At 38.0% G+C, this 20,784-nt stretch overlaps 1 protein-coding gene across 8 annotated transcripts in view; it reads right to left on the bottom strand.

The window, feature by feature from the left end:
* The window catches only part of CHD2 (chromodomain helicase DNA binding protein 2), a 142,092-nt gene that overhangs the window by 71,800 nt on the left and 49,508 nt on the right, over window positions 1-20,784 (bottom strand). For all 8 annotated transcript variants that reach the window (XM_063716057.1, XM_054531208.2, XM_054531212.2 and 5 more), the window contains 10 exon segments: window positions 18,159-18,266; window positions 16,067-16,207; window positions 14,027-14,160; window positions 12,920-13,145; window positions 11,469-11,569; window positions 10,127-10,171; window positions 9,775-9,953; window positions 6,888-7,012; window positions 2,369-2,585; window positions 429-518 (listed from right to left, as the gene is read on the bottom strand). In XM_063716057.1, the coding sequence (XP_063572127.1) occupies window positions 429-518; window positions 2,369-2,585; window positions 6,888-7,012; window positions 9,775-9,953; window positions 10,127-10,171; window positions 11,469-11,569; window positions 12,920-13,145; window positions 14,027-14,160; window positions 16,067-16,207; window positions 18,159-18,266 (1,366 nt within the window).

The raw sequence follows: 20,784 nt of genomic DNA, 5'->3' as shown, positions 1-20,784 counted from the left end.
TCTTTTCTGGAGAAATGCCTTAACAATGATACAATAGGAAATGCCTAAGATGACATTCAAGGGAAATACCTGAGATGGCATCCAATGACTGACAATAATCTCAGGTAAGTTACTGACCTACTCAATACCCTTTCATTCTGTTTAATTCAATTGGACTTGGTGACCTAAGGTCCCCTCATCTATAGGGTTCTGTTTTCTATTTATAACCTTAATATCCTTTGAAAAGTAATTTTTCTGGTTGTTCATTTGCTTGCTTTTTGAAATAAGAGAAGAAAAGTAACATGGCAAGTAGGAGGTACACACCCTACCATTTGTTCTTTAACTTTCATGTATTTACTTTTAACATGCTCCACAGAAAAGTAACAGACCCTACCATCTGGACAAGTCGCACTGGAAAAGATTTAGCCTTTTAGATATTAATTACACACCTTATCTTTCAAGAGGATCTCATATGTTGTTATAAGTGCATTGAACTTCAATCTTTTGGTTTGGGAATGAATCCATTCATATTCCCGTATCTGTAAGAAAAAAACATAATTAAGACATCATTTCTACTTCTACCTTTCTATATCACGTAAGTGTTGTGATTGATGTAATAGAAACATGCCAAATAAAAAATAAATCTGATTAGAATTCAATGAATATCTCACATTCTAAAATGACCTAAGCAACCAAACTATAAAGCAGTAAGAGTTAGAATTAAAACACTGATCACCGAACAGCAAAAGCTTTATTGCCAGAATCAGAAGAAACTGGCCCCCAGAAATACATCTAATGAAGAAAATGTACTTCATCAGCTACTGAACCCTGGTGACTTGAACTCAACAAGGGATCTCCCAGATCCTTAGAAATTTCTTTTAAAAATGCAATTTATTTACTTTTTGAATAGGAAAATACATATATTAACAAGTAAAACAAATTCCAACCTTTGGAATTTCATCAACCATAGACCAAAGAGATATATCCCCCAACAAAAAGAGAGGCTTATAAGATGAAAATATAATACAATACGTATAATAACGTCAATGTAAAAGAACACAAAGATGAGCACATTCATACTGAAGTATAACTGGACACTCAGCAAGCACGAAGACTCATGACAAAGCTCTTGCAGTTTGGCTGTCAAGTTAGGAACTGGAGAACAAGATAGTAAGTGCCTACAGGTGATTGCCACCAAGTGGGGGTAAAAAGAACAAAGAAAAGGAGAACTGGAGATAGCAAAGAAAACTTCTCTGACTACAATTTTTTAGAGTTCATTTTCTTTGTTTGCAATCATTTTTGGAATGTAGTGCTTTAAGCTATTTTGTAAACCTATAAATTTCTCTTTTTTCTTCTTTAACGGTTAACAAATGACTTAACAAAGCTAAAACTATATTCTTAGAAACTCAAAATTAGGCCAATGAAATCAGCCAGTGTTTAAGTTACACAATTTTAATGAAAGTATTTACCAAAAATAAATTTGAATTTGCATGAAAATATATGATTACAACATGTAACTCAAATGTTTAAACATTGCTGATGGCTTGCTCTTATTACAAGCAGTTTCCCAGAAATAGTTTATATACAGTGATGAAAGAGCAAAGCTCTGGACTAGATAGAAACACCTGTGTCCGAATCTGAGCTCTGCCACATTCTTGCTTGCTAGGGTCACGTGTTAAGACTCTCTGAGTCAATTCTTCATCAGTAGTAGGAAAGAATGCCATCAACTTTGAAGACTATCATGAAGATTACAGGTATTATACGTAAAGCACCCAGCACAACATCTAGCACACAGTAGGTGCTTTAAAAAAAAGTTACTATAAAGAAAATATCTGCTAAACAAAGATAAACTTAAGTCACTGTGTTCTAAATTCATGATGCCCAAATAAAGTTTGGTAACAGTTTAGGATAATTCTTATTTCTACAGTCCTAAAATAGCTTGTTTTCCTTTACTTTTATTCCTTTTTTATAAGTTATGCAACCTCACTGTTTAAGAAATTAAGAAATTTGAAGAATGATTATTTTCAGTAATATGTCCATTGAGATAGCAAAAATAATATTAATATTACACAAAGTATTAACTCCATATTATCTCATGTAAAGCAGTCTTAGAAGTAAAAAGGGCAGAGAGAAGAAAAATTTAATATTGCAACCCAGCTAAAAGAGATTCCTACTCACATACTGCTGTTGCTTTTTAACTAGTAAGCATATTTGTTAAAGAACATCTGAGTTGCACTTTTGTGACAGATAAACCTCCTAATATTGAGAACATGGCACAGTATCAGAATAATAACCAAAAATTTTACTAATGATCTACTAAAGGCTTTAAGTCAATTTCCAAATTACATTTATAACACAAATTCTATCCCAGCTCTTTTTGTTTACACACCGTATTTCTGCTCATCAGGTCACCTATGTAAACCACTACGTTAATCTCTGGTGCCCAGATTTCAAACTCTCTCTGCCATGAGGTGAGGGTGGATAAAGGGACGACTATAAGAAAGGGGCCATACAGCTGGTGTTGGTGGAACAGGTAGGAGAGGAATGATATGGTCTGGATGGTCTTTCCTAGGCCCATTTCATCAGCAAGGATTACACTATTATTTCTGCAGAAAGAAAAAATAAATAAAAACAAAAAAATCATTAGTTCACCAAAACAAAGAATGTGCATAAACAGCAATGACACCAATGCTTCACAATAACAGCCGAGCAAGGTGTCATTCATAAGCCTCAAATGTATTTCTTCTCATCTGCAATTACTTCAGCTTTCGACATAAGGAAGAAAGTAGAAACCATAAAAAGCAGAATAACAAGTGACCTATCCAGACTTGGATTACTATGACAGCCTTGTCAGACTCTTGATCTTCAGGCTTTTCACATCACCTTCCATGGGCTATCTTTTATCACAGAGAAGACAGGCTTTGTAAAAAGTGAAGACAAGCATGTAATCTTAGACTCCATCAATAGAGAAAGCTATCAGCACCGCTGGTGACTCCTATGGCTGGCCCACCCCGTTCCACTGCAGGCCCCTGGGTTGTTTAATGCCACACACACTATTTCCTAGACATACATGTATAGGTGCATGGCGCTTGTTTTAAATACACTTTGGTCTAAAGCAGGGGTAGGCTACAGATCATACATGTGGACCCCACCCTAGATCTACTAAATAATATATGGAAAAGGGCTGACAAACACCTTCGGAGATTCTGACTCAGGTATTCCTTAGACCAGACCAGGATTCTCCACTCGGGAACCCAGCTGCACAGCAGAAGGTGAGCAGCAGGTGACGGAGGGAAGCTTCATCTGTATTTTCAGCCGCTCCCCATTGCTGGCATTAGTGCCTGAGCTCCGCCTCCTGTCAGATCAGCAACGGCATTAGATTCTCATAGGAGCATGAACCCCACTATGAACTACACATGTGAGGGATCTACGCTGCACACTCCTTATGAGAATGTAATGCCTGGTGATCTGTCGCTGTCTCCCATCACCCCCAGATGGGACCGTCCAGTCGCAGGAAAACAAACTCAGGGCTCCCACTGATTCTACATTATATAGTATAATGTAATAATAATAGAAATAAAGTGCACAATAAATGTAATGTGCTTGAATCATCCAGAAACCATCCCCCTCCCTCCTCCCCAGCCTGTGTAAAAACTGTCTTCCACGAAACCGGTCCCTAGTGCCAAAAACGTTGGGAACCACTACCTTAAGCCACAGTTTGAGAAACACTACTCTACAAAACGGGCTAGATTTCAACAGGATATTAATGGAAAAAGAGTATCTAAGAAAAAAATTTAAAATTGAAGAAACAGCCAGTTAGGAAAATATATTTGGGAAACAGAACACAGTCATTTTGGCAGGAAATTAGGACTACATGTAAGACATCAGATTGCAAACATTATAAAAAGGTTCTTGAAAATAAGGACACTGAAAGTTTGCACGTATACATAATATGTGCTTAATCAGCAAATCAGAAAGAACTAAAAGTAATTTATGAGTTTAAGGTAACCTAACTGATTCGAAAAACAAGACATTTAATTCACCAAAAAGACATAATTTCTAAAAATACCTTCTGTGTTCTACAAACTAGCTAGTTTAAAGGGTAAAATACAGAAACAAAGAAGATCACACTTGTGGAAGGGAGAATGATGAAGCCATACCACTATACATCTCAGGTACACCTAATTTCCTATACAGTTTAAACGACGTAGTATATTCCTTTGAGTAATTTCCTTCTCATTTCCCTCACTTTTCAATACTATTGAGGAGGAAGCATAGTTAAGTTTCTCCAATATTTCCTGCCCCTAGAAAATGCCATTGTCTACATAAGCAGACTACAGTAGGTTTGAATTGATTCACCTGTTTTTCTGGAACCAGACCAAAATAGCACATTACGTAATGTAACATTCCTGTGACCAGGGCTTAACAGGTGCTTGAGCCCTTTTCAATTGATTTTTATTCTTTTGGTTTAAAGTAAAAAAATGCTAACGAGGCGCGGTAGCTCATGGCTGTAATCCCAGCACTTTGGGAGGCCAAGGCGGGCAGATCACTTGAGGTCAGGAGTTCAAGACCAGCTTGGCCAACATGGTGAAACCCTGTCTCTACTAAAAATACAAAAATTAGCCAGGCATGGTGGTACGTGCCTGTAATCCCAGCTACTCAAGAGCCTGAGGCAGGAGAATCACGTGAACCTGGGAATTGGAGGTTGCAGTGAGCCAAGATCATTCCACTGTGCTCCAGCCTGGGCAACAGAGCAAAACTCAGTCTCAAAAAAACTAAAAAAATAAAAAGTCTAAAAAATGCTGGCCAAGGACTATACACAAAACACCATGCAACACTGGATGGGTACATGGCACCTTTGTTCCTAAGAGCCCTCAACTATAAAATGAGAGGATTAGATCACAATTAAAGTTCATCTAACTTTATAACTGTCATTTAGATGAATTAGGTCCCACTATCCTCTAAAAGGAAAAATCATTTTTAAGCAATTCAGAATCATTATATCAAACCCACATTCTCAAACAATCTTCTCAAGACACCTAATTTTCACAACTGAGTATTAAATATTGTATTAGATTTTATCAGATAAAAAGTAGGAGATGGTTCACTTGGGAAAAAGTCACTGTAAACGCATCTCTATAACTAGAAACCTTCCTTTCAGCATTGAGGGGAAAAAATATATTTTAAGCTGTCCTTTTTTTTTTTTTTTTTTTTTTAAAGGTAAAGTTTCGCTTTGTCACCCAGGCTGGAGTGCAATGGTGTGAAAATGGTTCACTGCAACCTTGGCGTCCTGGGCTCAAGCAATCCTCCCACCTCAGCCCCCAAGTAGCTGAGACTACATAAGCATGCCACCATGTCCCGCTAATTTTTGTATTTCTTGGTAAAGATGGGGTTTTGCCATGTTGCACAGGCCTGTACATCTAATTCTAAATAAGGACTTTTTGCTTTACTATAAAACACTAACGACATTAAGCGTTTGCACTTAATTGGTTACTTCGGGAAAGAAGTGTATAGTAGGCATTAAAGGTACTTCTTACACTGCATGTTCTGTAAGGACAGCAAAATACATCTATATTGGTTCACTGTTAAATTCTCCAGGACTAATGGATCCGTATGTGAAAAGTAAAAAGTTCCTCTTCAAAGTTTCCTTTTTTGTTAAAGAATAAATAACAAGTGTTAGAAATAATAGTTTCTTTTAGAAATTAACTTCCTTCAAGCTCCCTTGCTTTTTGCTAATAACTAACTCTTTGTTAAGCCCTATGTGGCTGTTAAATATAGTAAGGGAATAAAGTACATTCTGTGTCCTTGTACTTTAACCAGGTTATTTGTTCTGGACTATAATCTGCTCAGACATGTCCGAACATGCCCAGGCATTTCCCGGCTTACAGCCTACACCCCTTCCTTATTTGGAAATGTTATTATTCTCCTAGTTTCCTGTAAACAACCCCCTTCCTTTGTTTTCCATTGTGCGTTTATCTATTTAGGAAAGTTTTAAGTTTTTAGCCAATCGGAATCAGTCTAGATTGTGCGGTCCAGCTCCAGCCAATGGAGACAGGACACAGCAGTAAGGACCCAATGAGTCAGGGATAAAAACCTCTGCTTTTCTTTGTTCGGTGTGCTCTCATGACAATTAGGCTTCCAAGAAGCACCCTTTCTGCAGAAAGTAAAATCGCCTTGCTGAGAAAATTCCTTGAGCACTAGTTCTTTTCAGCACCGAGAAACAAGCATTTGTTTCTAACACCTAGCACTTAGTAATTAGGAACTACTTGAAATTGGTGAAGGAAATTTATAAGTACTTCCCAAAAGTACCTTTAAACTTCCAGTGCTATCATTGTCTCATCTTTTTTTCGCCCCCCCCCTCAAGATTAATGTGGTCTTATTATAAAAAGAATACTTTCGCAGGTTCAACCTTCCTCTGAACAGGATAATCCTACAGACTATATAGGTAGGGAGTGGAGTGAAGGGAGGGGAATCACATTCTCTACAGCACTACTATAGGAAATTAATTTAAAGGCTTCCCTGGCCTAGAAAGAAAATACATGTGAAAAAGACATTTTCTTCTTTCTTCTGAATAACTCCTTCTACATTAAAGATTTGGGTGACTTAACTTGCTATTTACACTCATGAGTAACATATGATAATACAGGTTTCTGGCTATGACAAATTACCCACCAAATAATGAAATAACAAAGTATTCTTTAGATCAGAATAAAATGGCATTACACATACATAAAAACTCCCAGGAAGCATTTCTCTCAATCATCTTTTATTTCTGTAATATGCAGTATAAAGATTTCTTGGTTGAGATACAACAAGGGTGTGACAAAAGAAAAAAAAAAATTCTTGACATCTAACAATAAAGAAGCCAGAAACGGTAAGGAAAACTGCACTTATATTTTTCTACCTACTTGCACCAGGAATGAGCAAGCCAGTTTAGACCTTCTAGCTGATAATCTCGAAGTTCCAGATTCTCCCCTCCTAAATATGCAGGTTGTTTCTTTAAAGCTACAAATCGTGGTCTCTGCTTCAGGGCCTGAAAAACAAAAGCCCAAGTCTGAGAAAATTTTCTTACTGCTACTATGTTAAAACACTAGCCACAATTCACATATTCGGCATCAAAGCATAAAAACTTAAATTTCCTTTTTTTTTTTTTTTTGAGACGGAGTCTTGCTCTGTCACCCAGGCTGGCGTGCAGTGGCCCAATCTCAGCTCACTGCAAGCTCCGCCTCCCAGGTTCACGCCATTCTCCTGCCTCAGCCTCCCAAGTAGCTGGGACTACATACAGGCACCTGCCACCACCCACGCCCAGCTATTTTTGTATTTTTAGTAGAGACGGGGTTTCACCTTGCTAGCCAGGATGGTCTCGATCTCCTGACCTCATGATCTGCCCACCTCAGCCTCCCACAGTGCTGGGATTACAGGCGTGAGCCACCGCGCCTGGCCAAAAACTTAAATTTCGTGTGTGAATCACCACCTCACTCCATCACCCCTTTCTTCATGGTTTATATTCCATAAGCCAGAGTTAGTTCATCTTCAAATAAAATATTTTTAGTTAACTTGCCCCTTACCTGAAATAAGTCTATGAACATCATTAAATAGCACTTTATGTCTTGTCTATTATATGGCAGTGAGAGTCTCCTATTTTCAGAAACAATTATCTTTATGTTATCTTATTCTGAAGAGTACAAAACATTGCCTCCAGCTGTCATATGCTAAATACAGTTGATCTTCACCATAACAGGATTTGTAAATTCAGAAATGCAGCCCATCTACCTTAAACTCTTTAATTGCGTGAATTTGGTTTTCCCTTCAGAAACAACAAGCTTCTGAAGGGAAGGTTGTTTTCACCCCCCAGAAGCTTAAAGGACAGCATTCTAGTGAGGTCAGTCTCTATGGTTTGCATAAAATGGGATTCTGTGGCCAAATCAGTTTAGGAAACAACCGATCAAAAAGTTATACAATTTCTTTACTCATGACTTTTCAAAGTCTGAAATGTGTGTCCATGGCGTGAATTTACAGGAGAAATTTATTCAGGGATGTATCCCAAAGTTACATGGCCAAAAGTCTTTTTTCAGGGGACATTTCTCTGAAGATTAGTGCTCTACAGGGCACATTATGAGAAGTATCATCCTAATAAGAATATTTGATAAGGTTATTGATGTATTCAGCTCTCTATGAGGGCAGCTGGCAGTGAATGGAATCCGACTGGTTACTCTCAACTCCAAAACCCAGCCATCCATCCACTCCTACCAAACCTACCCCGTAACTGTTCTCCCATCCACTCCTTCCATGCCACTGTTACTTCCCTTGTCCTCACACTACTCCTTCATTCATGGACTTCAATGACATCTTACTGGCTGGAGCTTCTGGCTTTAATAATTACTTACTCCAGAGTCTCCTATATACTGCTATTATATGAAGCTTTCTAAACAAAACTATTCATAATGCCACTGTACTCAGTTGTACAAATACCTAGAAGATAAAGTCAAAATACCCTTCGAGGTAGCCAAGACACACACACTTTGACCTTGATGCACTTGTCAACATCATTCCTCTTCTCCTCACCCCTGGGGTCTAGCAGTTCTCCTATTGAACTATAAGAATCTTTCTCTTGATACCTTTCATAGGAGGGCAATACCCTGGGCCCCCTCTTGTCTGTATAGCCAGCGGCACCAATCCGTTATACAAGGGCCAGAGGCAGTTCAACAACCACAACTTTCTCTTAAAACCCATTAAATGACCACTGGAGCTGAGAGACTTCTACATCGGTGCTTCTCTGACCACATTTTCCCTATCACACTCTTTGGCAATTAAATACTGGTTTTCACAGATAGACTTCTAGTGCCATTAACATGAATGTCAACTTCTCAGAGACATATCACTTGTCTGATATTTCATTACTGAGGACCCAAGCACATCAGTTTCCTGATGGAATAAATTCCAAGGAAAGGATTTATTCAGCCAATCTAGCAAATAAGCCTATATATTTAATTTCTAACTTAGAATTCAAAGACACTCGCCTTTTCTATCACTTCCCACTCTCTGTTTTATTTTATTTTTTTAGAGAACGGGTATCACAATCTTGCCCAGGTTGGCCTCAAACCCCTGTGCTCAAGCAATCCTGCCGCCTCAGCCTCCCAAGTAGCTGGAACCACAGGTGTGAGCCACTGCAACTGGCTTCACTTCTCTTTTAAAGTGCCTAAATGCAGCTGGGCATGGTGACTCACGCCTGTAATCCTAGCACTTTGGGAGGCCAAGGTGGGTGGATGGCCAAGGTGGGTGGATCATCTGAGGTCAGGAGTTTGAGACCAGCCTGACCAACATGGTGAAACCCCATCTCTGCTAAAAATACAAAAAATTAGCTGGAAGTGGCGGTGCGTGCCTGTAATCCCAGCTGCTCAGGAGGCTGAGGCAGGAGAATCACTTGAACCCAGGAGACAGAGGTTGCAGTTAGCCAAGATAGCGCCAGTGCACTCTAGCTTGGGCGACAGAGTGAAACTCTGTTTCAAAATAAAATAATAAAATAAAATAAAATAAAAGTGCCTAAATCCTTTCAAGTATTCTCTAAAATATCTCTATTTCTAATTATGTAAATTGCAAGATTAAAGAAGTCAGCAAAGCCATGAAATAATTCATTCTCTCCTTTTGCTTTAATGTCACATTTAAATCATCTTCTTTCACTTCAAAATGGCAATCATCATTTCATTTTGTAATATTTTCTCAGCACATATGTGACCAGTCCTCTTTATCAGTATATCTTCTCCCTGAAAAAACAAAAGCCAACCATCACCATACCTTGCATTCTCTTGTTGGGATGGTTTTTGAGTTGTTCCTACTGTGGAAGCTGTCAATGCAATTCTGGAACTTCTTTCCAATGAGGGCTTCATCTTCCCAGCTACACTCTGAATAGGGAAGTCCCATCCATTTACATAGATATTCAGGCTCATTTGAGGGTGCCGGCTTCCGACTATGAGCTATTTCATATAAAAAAAATTTATAGATTAGCAACTGTCAATTAAAAGTGAAAAATGACATTCTGTTTTATGCATAATCAATAAAACATCATGTGGCAAAACCAAATAATCTGCAAAACATAACACTGTTCTGAAATGTTGAAGAACATTTATAAATAAAATTTCTTGCTTACCTGGAAAATCTGTTTGACCCAATGTAGATTTACTTGTCTTCACAGCTAAACAAATACAAAATAAGACAGAAAAGTTATAAACACAATGAAGAATGAAAGATTTTAGGTTCTATGAATAAAATGCAAATATATTCTACTACCTCACATCTTAAAAAAGAAAAAAAAGTGGGATTATAGTGGCTCACACCTGTAATCCCAGCACTTTGGGAGGCCAAGGCAGGCAGACTGCTTGAGACCAGGAGTTCAAGACCAACCTGGCCAACATGGTGAAACTCTGTCTCTACCAAAAATATAGAAATTAGCCAGGCGTGGTGGGGGTGGGGGGTGCCTGTAATCCCAGCTACTGGGAAGGCCGAGGCAGGAGAATCACTTGAACCCGGGAGGCAGAGGTTGCAGTGAGCCGAGATCACGCTACTGCACTCCAGCCTGGGCAACAGAGCAAGACACCATCTCAAAAAAAAAAAAAAAAAAAAAGAAGAAGAAAAAAATTCTTTTTCTCATCTCTCTCTCAGGCTGACACTCCACTTCTCTGTTCCCCTTTGTAAGAAAACTCCCCCAACGAGTTGTTTATACTTGCTATCCCCTCATTTTCTCTTGAACGTACCCTAATCAGGCCGCACTCCCACCCCTCCATGGATGCGTTTCGCCAGTGCCAAATTCACAGATCAAGTCTCAGTCCTAATCGTCCTTGACTGACAGCATGTCCTCTCTCCTGGCTATGGGAATCACTAGGCTTCCACCACTCTCTCTCAGCTCTCCTCCTGTCTCACCAACTGTTCTTTCTCAGTCTCCTTTGCTAGCTTCTTTCTGACTTCCAAACGCTGAAATGCTCTCAGACTACTTCTTCTTACCATGTGATACTCTATTTCTGATGGTCCTGTTCAATCTTAGCCTTTAAATACTATCTAAATACTGACCAATTTCCAAATTTAAATCTCCAGCCCAGACTAAAGAGTTCTAAGCTCCAGGTTCACATATGCTCCAGCCTTCACTATATTCTCCAGTTAGATGACTAAGAAGTAAATCAAACTTACAAATATCAAACTAAGCTCTTGGTTTCCACTCCAATGATCAGCTCTTCCCTTCATCTTTCCACTTCGGTAAATGGTACCTCTAAACTTCTACATGTTTAGGCCACAAATCTTGAGGTCATACTTAACACCTCTTTCTCTCATCCACCACATCCAAATTTACCAGCAAATCTTCTTAGCTTTTCCTTTAAAATAAATCTAGGACCTGTCTAGTCTCCAAAGTGCATTTTTAAAATTTACATTACTTCCAAAAGCAAAAGCCACTATTCCTCAAGTTCAAATATGGCTGAAGTGAGTTACCATGTACTTACCTATTACTCTTTCTACTATCTGATACTGTTTATTCAACTCTGAAGCCAGCTCCTGTTGGCAATTGAAATATTCTACATCTTCAGGAGAAACTTTCCCTAACCTGAATGGCAGACAGACAGAAAAAGTACACATAAACTAAAGTTTGGGGATCTACATACATCAAAGTAAAAGTCAAAGGTGGAAAAGAAAACTTATTTTTTTACTCCCATTTGCCCCTTAAGTAATCTTTACTAGTAATTAGGCCAGAGATTTTACAAAACAAAACAAAACAAACAAACAAAAAAAACACTTTTAGAGAACACTGAAAACCTTACACTCATAGAAGGATATACCAATTACCTGCCTCTGATGTGTCCTGTCTAAAAAGAGACCCAGAAATAACTATTTTATGTGACAGATTCATGTGACAAATTCATACATCTAAAAAAATCAGGATAATAAAACTGTATGCCCTTTCTTATATAAGTATGAGTTTTAGGATTGATTAAACATGACTTGTAAAACTAGTTATTCTTATTACCAAAACCTTTCAGATGACAACAGTAGCAACTTAATATTAGAATTATTATATTTCAGAGGATTTCAATTTCTAACTGCTTTACAAGCCTACCTCACCATCTAAGGGGTACATATTTTCAGTTTTGAGTCAAAGAAAAAACATGTAATTTACTAAAGTAGCACATTTTGCACAGTAGTAAAACCAGAATTACTGTCCACATTCCAGACACAAAAATCTGTGCACATTGCAGACACAAAAATAGGCTGATCACACCACACAGACAGGTATGTCTTCAGGCTGAATTTGATACCATTATTACCCAGTTTAGGTTTTTGTGTGCTATAGCTCCACATATTTCCCATATGCAACACCCAGACATTCAAGGCTGTAAGTAAACTACACACACGAGGACTATCACAGTTTCAGTAGTTACCTAATCATTTCCTTCACATCATTTCTGCAAATTGTACAAAACCAGAATTAGTTTTAAGTATATCATAACCCAGAGAGTTCCAGAATATTAACTCTCTACATCTAAGCCACCCCAGCCTGACTACAGGAAAATAACAGGGTGCTTAAGAGAATGAGCTCTGGATACAGGGCATCAGAGTTCATATCCTGAGTCCACCTGCAGAATTGCTGTGTGCCGTATTCTCCCCATCTACAAAATGTGTAATAACAGTAAAAATCTCATGCATTTATTGTGAAAACTAAAGAATGTGTGAATAATGCTCCATAAGCTAGTTAACTCCAAAAACTTGGTAGCCATATATAAAAATATAGTATCTTAAGGTCACAATCTTATAAAATAGAATTGTAAACGGCTCCATGTTTAGATGATCAAAGCAAAATCTGAGATTCTAGATAGCTGTGATCTCCATGCATTATTTTAAAACCTTCCCTTCTTTCAGGCTGCAAATGTATTTCTTTAATCCATGATGGAAAATATACCATTGTTTGATTTCATCCTCTTTTTTCTTGAAGTTCTCTAGTTTTTTTAGGCCCTTCACTTTCTGTTGCTGTAAGGATTCTTCACTCTCCCATGTGCTGTGGATGTAAGACCAACCCTTCCACTTGATGAGGTACTGGATTTCACCTTCATCCTTTTCAGTGTCAAAGTCACCACTAGGGTCCCCATTAGCTTCAATCGCATATACAGTAGTAGAAGCTCCAGTGGCTGCAAAAGGATTAAGTACACTTCAGAGAGAGCATATTACACCAGATATTAAAAAGCTTCCCAAGAATGCAATTCTCTAAAGACTCCCTTTGTGGATGAAGCATCAAAATACTTCAACTTGAAATAAGTACAAACTCACAAACAACACAGAATGGACTCAATCAAAAATTTCAAATATTTTAAAAATGTAAACCCAAATTTTACATATTCCTAAATTTGCAGGTGAAATCAAAGAAATCCCTTATTCAAAAACAATAAAAACAGAGCAGCAACATCCTTTTGTTTTGGTCCCTTACTAACTCGGAAAACAAATCCCTCTCTCCAAGACTAAGGATAGAACACCAAAATATCCTCCTCTAACCTCCCCTACTAGAAGTCCCCGGTTAACTTTCTTAACCTCAATAGAAGCCAGAATGAAAAAAAAAAAAAAAGCCAAAAGAAAAAGCATTAAGTATTATTTTGGTATTTCCGTTACAGAAAGTTTACTTTAATGCAACTTAGTTATGAGATATCTAAATTAGATATTTAAAAATCTTCAATATTACCAAAATATTTATTTAACCAGTTTGATATTTTCACAAGGAGATTAAGAAACAAATAACCAAAGGTGGATTTGCTTAATGTTAATTAGCAGGTATCTCTGCTGTATCACTGCTTTATGAAACATTGACACTTATCTACACTAGCTTAATTTAAAATCTTAAAGACATAGTGGACACATTCCTTTGTCCTCGGCTCTGAAACACTGGGTCAGAAAGACTTCTACATATCACAACAAATACAGCAGGAGACTAAAATTCATCACATCAGAGTTAAAATACCTAAAATCTAAGCCTTACTGAGCATACACAAAATGTAATTTGCTCCCCAAATACACATACCTCCTTTCTTTCCCAGTCTTGAATCTAAGACTTTTTCAATAGTTTCACTATTATCTTGCTGTTCATCAACTCCTTCTCCAGTCATTTCAATGAGATCATCTGAGTCAGTCTCAAAGTCATCATCTTCTTTGTAACTGCAAGAGGAATAATGCTGAATAAATGAGAAATGATCTCTTCAGAATTAAAATGCCACACATAACCATCACTAGAATAAGAAAACATACCCTTTTGGTTCCAAAAACGTGTTGTTTTATAGATCTGCCATTCAGTAGGCTCAAAGCTTGCTTTTTTTTCCTAAAGTGCTGATGCATGCTCCTGTACAACTGTAGGGAGTCTAACTCAATTTGAAAATAAAAATTCTATATTTATACTAATTTGTATAAGCAAGATATAGAAAATTATAAGGACATTTCTATTTTTTTCATTTTTTAGTATCAGATTATTATGTAAACAAGCAGACTACCACAAAAAAAGAAAAAGCATAATGGAAGAAAAAATTTGCTACTATTTCATCAGGCAAAAAGAGAAGCAATATTTCTAAAATTAAAAATGTCAACCCTGTATGTTGTCTCCCAGTAATAAGAATATGAAATTTAAATATTCCCAAACTGCTGGAAGCTTCAAACAAGTACTTCCTGGTTTAAAAAAAGAAAAATATTGGCTAGGCGCGGAGGCTCACACCTGTAATCCCTGCACTTTGGGAGGCTGATACAGGTGAATCACGAGGTCAGGAGTTAGAAACCAGCCTGGCCAACATGGTGAACCCCATATCTACTAAAAATACAAAAATTAGCTGGCATGGCGGGTGCCTGTAATCCCAGCTACTCTGGAGGCTGAGGCAGGAGAATCACTTGAATCCGGGAGGCAGAGGTTGCAGTGATCTGAGATCACGCCACTGCACTCTAGCCTGGGCAACACAGCAAGACTCCGTCTCAAAAAAAAAAAAAAAATTTATATATATATATATATATATATATATATATACATATATGTAACTTCCTATCACATATTAACAACGAATGATTGAGTCACAAGAAAGAAAAACAATCCTGGATGTAGTACAGTTGTAGTAAGAAAAAGTGCTAGGCTATATACTAGCATACTCAAAGCCTAGTCCTAGCTTTGGAATTATTAACTGGATACATTGAATAAGTTATGAATGTCTCTAGGATTCATTTTCACCATCTCTATGAAGAACAAAAGAAATCTGTAAAATCTAAAAAAATAAATACTTGATTTCTATAAAGTAAACTACTAGTGTTTGCATATATCTGTTCCTTTATTTCATTTTTCTTTTTCTTTTTTGAGACAGGATCTAGCTTTTTTGCCTAGGGTGGAGTGCAGTGGCGTGATCTCAACTCACTGCAACCTCCATCTCCCAGGATTCTCCCACCTCAGCCTCCCAAGTAGCTGGGACTGCAGGTGAATGCCGCCACCACACTCGGCTAACTTTTTCTTATTTTTTGTAGAGACAGGGTCTCACCCTGTTGTCCAGGCTGGTCTCAAACTCCTGGGCTCAAGCAATCTGCCGGCCTCAGCCTCCCAAAGTGTTGGAATTACAGGCATGAGCCACCGCGCCTGGCCTATTTCACTAATGATAATTGCTATTAATGCTTCATATCCTATTAGTACTTGATAAAATCAGATTCAAGTAGCAATACATTAAGCTGAATCTCAGAAAAGTGTCTGTGATTCAAAGAGCAATTCAGAAGAAGTAGGAATATAATCCAAATATCTTTAATGGAAAAATATGTTATGAAATGAAGATAATGCCACTAAGTCACCATTGGACAGGACATGAACTTGTGGTGTTTTTTAGGAATGAAGGCTTCAAATGAGCTATTGCTACTCTTTTGATATTCCCCTTGGCTCAATACCATTCTTTTTGCAAGAAAGCTAACCAGATTTCTGAAAACAACTTCAGGACATAGGTTGTTATTTTTATCTATTAAGTGCACAACCCCGGACTTATGAGAACCAAAATCTAACCAACTACTTTATCACATCACACCAGTGAAACACTTCTGGTATACAACTTACCTAACATTTTTAGCCGCTCTTCGACGAGTCTGCCTTTTGGGAGCTTCGTCATCATCATCATCCTCATCAGAAGAATCTTGCTTTTTTCTCTTTCCACGCTGAGTCTTCGGCTGCTTTTTAACACGAGGTTTGGGCACTGTTCTAAAATGAGAAGAGAAACAAAAGGCTAAGTCTTCACTTTATCATTTGGTGTCTACTTTATATAACAGTATTTCCCAGAGCAGTGGTTCATACATCAGAATGTAACATTTCACTTGAGGAATGTTAAACATGCATATTCTTGGGCCCTACTCCCTGAAATTCTAATTCACTAGAAATCTGGATTTTCAACAGGAAGGTCATTCTAATGCTGATAGTCCTCTCTCATTTATGGGAAAGAATGTGAATGTTTCATAAATGTTCATCAGGATTACCTGATATACAAACACATACACACCATGTTGTTCACGGTAGTATCTCTTTGGTGGGCAAACTGGAAATAGCTATCAAACTATTTTACTTGTAGGAATTAACAGTTTTACTTGTAGGAATTAATCCTATTGATATACACCTAAACAGGCATAATAAAGTATTCACTATAGCATTATTTGCAATAACAAAACATTAAGAAAACTCTAAATATTCTTCAACTGGAAACTAAACAGTACCATGTACTCATAAAAAAAAAAAAGAGTTTTTTGTATACTAATATGAAAGGATTTCCAGGATAAAGAAACCTACAGAACAAGAAGCAGAGGATGCTATTATCTGTGTGAAGAAAGCAAAGCACAAGAAGTAACTATACATAAGTTTTTATTGTATGTGTATACAATATACCTGGAATACTACCTAAGAGACTGTGTGCCCTATCACAGAATTAACTTGGACAGACCAGGGAGATGGCCAGGATTGAAAGCCACAGTCTAGAAGCTCACATAAGGAAAGCCCCAAATATTCCATCAGTGATAAAAAGGTGAAAGAAGTAAGAGAGGGAGAGAAATGGAAACTCATGATCACATTTATTATCTCTTTCTCTCATACCTCCCATACCTTTCTCATAACCAAACCTAAACAGATAATCAACGATGTAATAAATAATGAGTAAAATTCTAAAAGACAGAACTGGTGTGACAGTTCTGAGATAAACTCATTAAGCTGAGATAAAATAAGATAAAATTCAGTTGACAAATTCCCCTGCTGGGGTTGGGTGGTAAGTACAATGTCCTAGGCCAGAGGTTGGCAAACTTTTTCTGTAAATGGCCAGAGAGTAAATATTTTAGGCTCTGCCAGCCAAGAGGCAAAATGGGGACCAATATATAGGTCCTTACATAATGAAAGAAAATAAATTTTCACAAATTTTTTTATAAAATTCAAAATGAAATAATAGGGTACATTTACTGCAATATATATCTACTAATGAGAACAGAATTGTTTTTGAGGGGTAACATTTCACTTAATTGGAGTTCAAATTTAGTGCTCTCTATCCTTAAACTGTAAATTAGAAATGTTCACCTATAAAAACTATTCTTAGCTCACAGGCCATATAAAAATAGGTGGTGGATGAAATTTGGCCCAAAGGGCATAGTTTGCTGAGTCCATTCTAAGCAATACTACAAGGAGGTAATTTTCCCTGAGGCCTGTCTTCTGACTCCCTTTTCCTGTCATCACTATCTTAGGCTGCCATCTGTCTTATCAAAAATTAGCATAATTTGCTGCTATTTCAGCCTACCTCCTTCTCTACACAATCAGATTATTTGCTTAATGTTATATAGATTTTATGAACAAGGTAATAAACCACTCAAGTATGCTTTAAGCCAGGCAAACAGTGTTTTAAACAATTTGTTCTCCCAAAAAGAGACTGTACCCTGGCCAAACATATAAGGAGTTTTACTAAAAGTGGAAGACATGTTTGCCCCACGACAGCTAGTCTGTGAAGAAAGAAGCAGTAAGACCTGCAATGTAGGCTGGCTGAAAGTGAACCGCAGACATCTAAAACCCAGAATCAAAACACAACGCATCTCATTAAAACTCTCATTTCAGCAGGACATTATCCTTCCCAATCTATGGAAGATTAAGTTCATCCAGAAGTAGAGATCTTAAGCAAACAGTGCACCTTCTGGGGACAGGTCTTCTGGCTTTTACTTTCTTTTGTTCTGGCTCACTCTCTGCACTGGTGCCTTGTTCCTGTTCATCTTCTGAGGGTTCCTGTTTCCATTTTTCTCTGCGATCAAAAGCAAAACAAAGTAATTTTTTTCTAAAAGAATCCTTCAAGATAAATAATCTGACAAAACCAATTTCAATTTTACTATCCAAAGGGCAGAACATGCACATTTCAGACATGCTAGAAGAGATTCTAGCTCCGTTTAAACTTGAATTGTGATCCTTCCTGGACTACATAATATCTATTCCTATTTTATCTCCAGTAACAAAAATAAGTAAGAATGGATATATATGTATTTTTTTAAATTTACTACTATTATTGACAAGATTGAAACCATAACATGCACAAGATCAGTGCTTCCAAAATTTTAGAATGTATCAGAACCACCTAAAGGGCTTGTTAAAAAAGATTTCTGGGCCAAGTGAGATGGTTCACGCCTGTAATCTCAGCACTTTGGGAGGCCAAGGCGGGAGTTTCACTTGAGTCCAGGAGTTCAAGACCAATCTGAGCAATACAAGACACCTCTCTACAAAAACTGAAGTTAAAATTTTAAAATTGAGCCAGGCCTGGTGGAGCATGTCTACAGTCCTAGTTACTAAAGAGGCTAAGGAGGCGGGAAGGATCACTTGAACCCAGGAGTTTGAGGTTGCAGTGAGCTGTGATTTTGCCACTGTACTTCAGTCTAGGTGGTAAGAGCGAAACCCTGCCCCTATCTGCCCCCACCCCACACACACACACAAAAAGATTTCTGGGCCCTAGTCAGAGTTCCTGATGCAGTAGGTCTCAGTTGAGGCCTAAAAAACAGGAATTTCAACAAATTCAAGTAATGCTGACACTGGGTAGAAACTCTGAGAACCACTATACTAGATATTTTAAGTCTTTAGAATACATTTAAGGAAACAGTCCGTATAATTATTTTTCAACAATAAACCTATCATATAACTAAATAATCTGTTCAGCTAAAGATGTAGTTTTTAATAATTATTAGATACAGTAGATGTTCCTTTGCTCCTTGAGTTCTTAGAAGGCTTGAAAGAGCCATAACCTACAGGTGTCCTACTACCCCAAACAGTTTTAGTTTACTTGAAAATCAAACAAGATATTGCAGGGACCTCACTCATTTCTCACCTACAGAAAAGAGGGAAGAAACATGTAATAGCTGCTGGGCATGAAATACCTAAGAAAAAACTGACAGGCAAGTGCCTGGGGCTTCTCTGGAAATAAAACAATTACCAATTTGCCTATGGGTCACTTTATAGGGAACGAGGTCATACTAATGACAACAGCTACAACAAGACAAATGTCAAATCAACATTCTCCATGGGAGAACAGGTCAAGTAATAGTGAAAGCTTATTGAAAGGAGGTGGCTGATCTGCAGATTGAGAACCTTCCTAAAAGCTACAACAGTCACCCTATACCTGAATTGGTAGAGACCTTAGGGGGAAAAAACAACAATTCAGGCCTTCCATGGACGGTCAGTGGAGCACTTTTATGAATATTACTCAACTTCTACTAGCACTGCATGTTTTCATATGCATTTCCCCAGTAGATGGCTCCTCGTACACCAAGACTTCTTGTTCATCTTTGTGCCAGAGTTTAGCCAAAGTCAGGCAAATGGAGATGTTTCTTTATTAGGTTAAAAAAAAATCAATTAAAGAATGCACAATTAGTCTATCAGTCAGATGGGTAGGGGTGCTTCTGGTAAGACAGAAAGGCCTGTTAGTATTGCCTAATATCCTTCAGTCTCTTTAAAACAAAGACCTTCATATATACACTCTGGACACTGGTCTAATTCTGCTTCCCCGGAGCATAGTACAATAAACGTTTGCCAAGAATCCAAGGAATATAAGGTGATCACCAGGAAGGAAGGAAGGAAGATGTTGACAGTCTCCCTTAGACCAAGTCCACAACAGTTTACCCCTCAGAGGGGGCTTACACAGTCAAACTGGAGAGAAGTAGAAGCATGCTTGAAGGAATATGAACAGCTAGTCCTTCAGATAAGAAAGATCCACAGTCACCAATAAATTCTAATTACCATATCTCCCCCAGGAATTGAGAACCTAAACCAGGGCCACCAATGAGGTCCACTTCTACAAGTACAGGAGACAGCAAACACAGAGAATGGATGTGTTGAGGCTAGAGTTTTCCAGTTAGATTACAGATTTACAGACTTATGAACAACCAGGAGGACTGAGAATCTCCCAATATAAGAATACAAAAAAGGCCGGGCATGGTGGCTCACGCCTGTAATCCCAGCACTTTGGGAGGCCGAGGCAGACGGATCACGAGGTCAGTAGATTGAGACCATCCTGGCTAACACGGTGAAACCCCGTCTCTACTAAAAATACAAAAAAATTAGCCAGGCATGGTGGCAGGCGCCTGTAGTCCCAGCTACTCAAGAGGCTGAGGCAGGAGAATGGCATGAACCCGGGAGGTGAAGCTTACAGTGAGCCAAGATCAGGCCACTGCACTCCAGCCTGGGTGACAAAGCGAGACTCCGTCTCAAAAAAAAAAAAAAGAATCCAAAAAAAAAAAAAAAAAAAAAACTTAAAAAATCAACTAGTCCAAAGCTCTCCT

Source organism: Pongo abelii, chromosome 16, assembly GCF_028885655.2.
Source record: "Pongo abelii isolate AG06213 chromosome 16, NHGRI_mPonAbe1-v2.0_pri, whole genome shotgun sequence".
In the NCBI taxonomy this organism is placed as follows: Eukaryota; Metazoa; Chordata; class Mammalia; order Primates; family Hominidae; genus Pongo; species Pongo abelii.
Note: the sequence above shows the minus strand (reverse complement) of the source record. Positions and strands in the feature narration are given on the sequence as shown.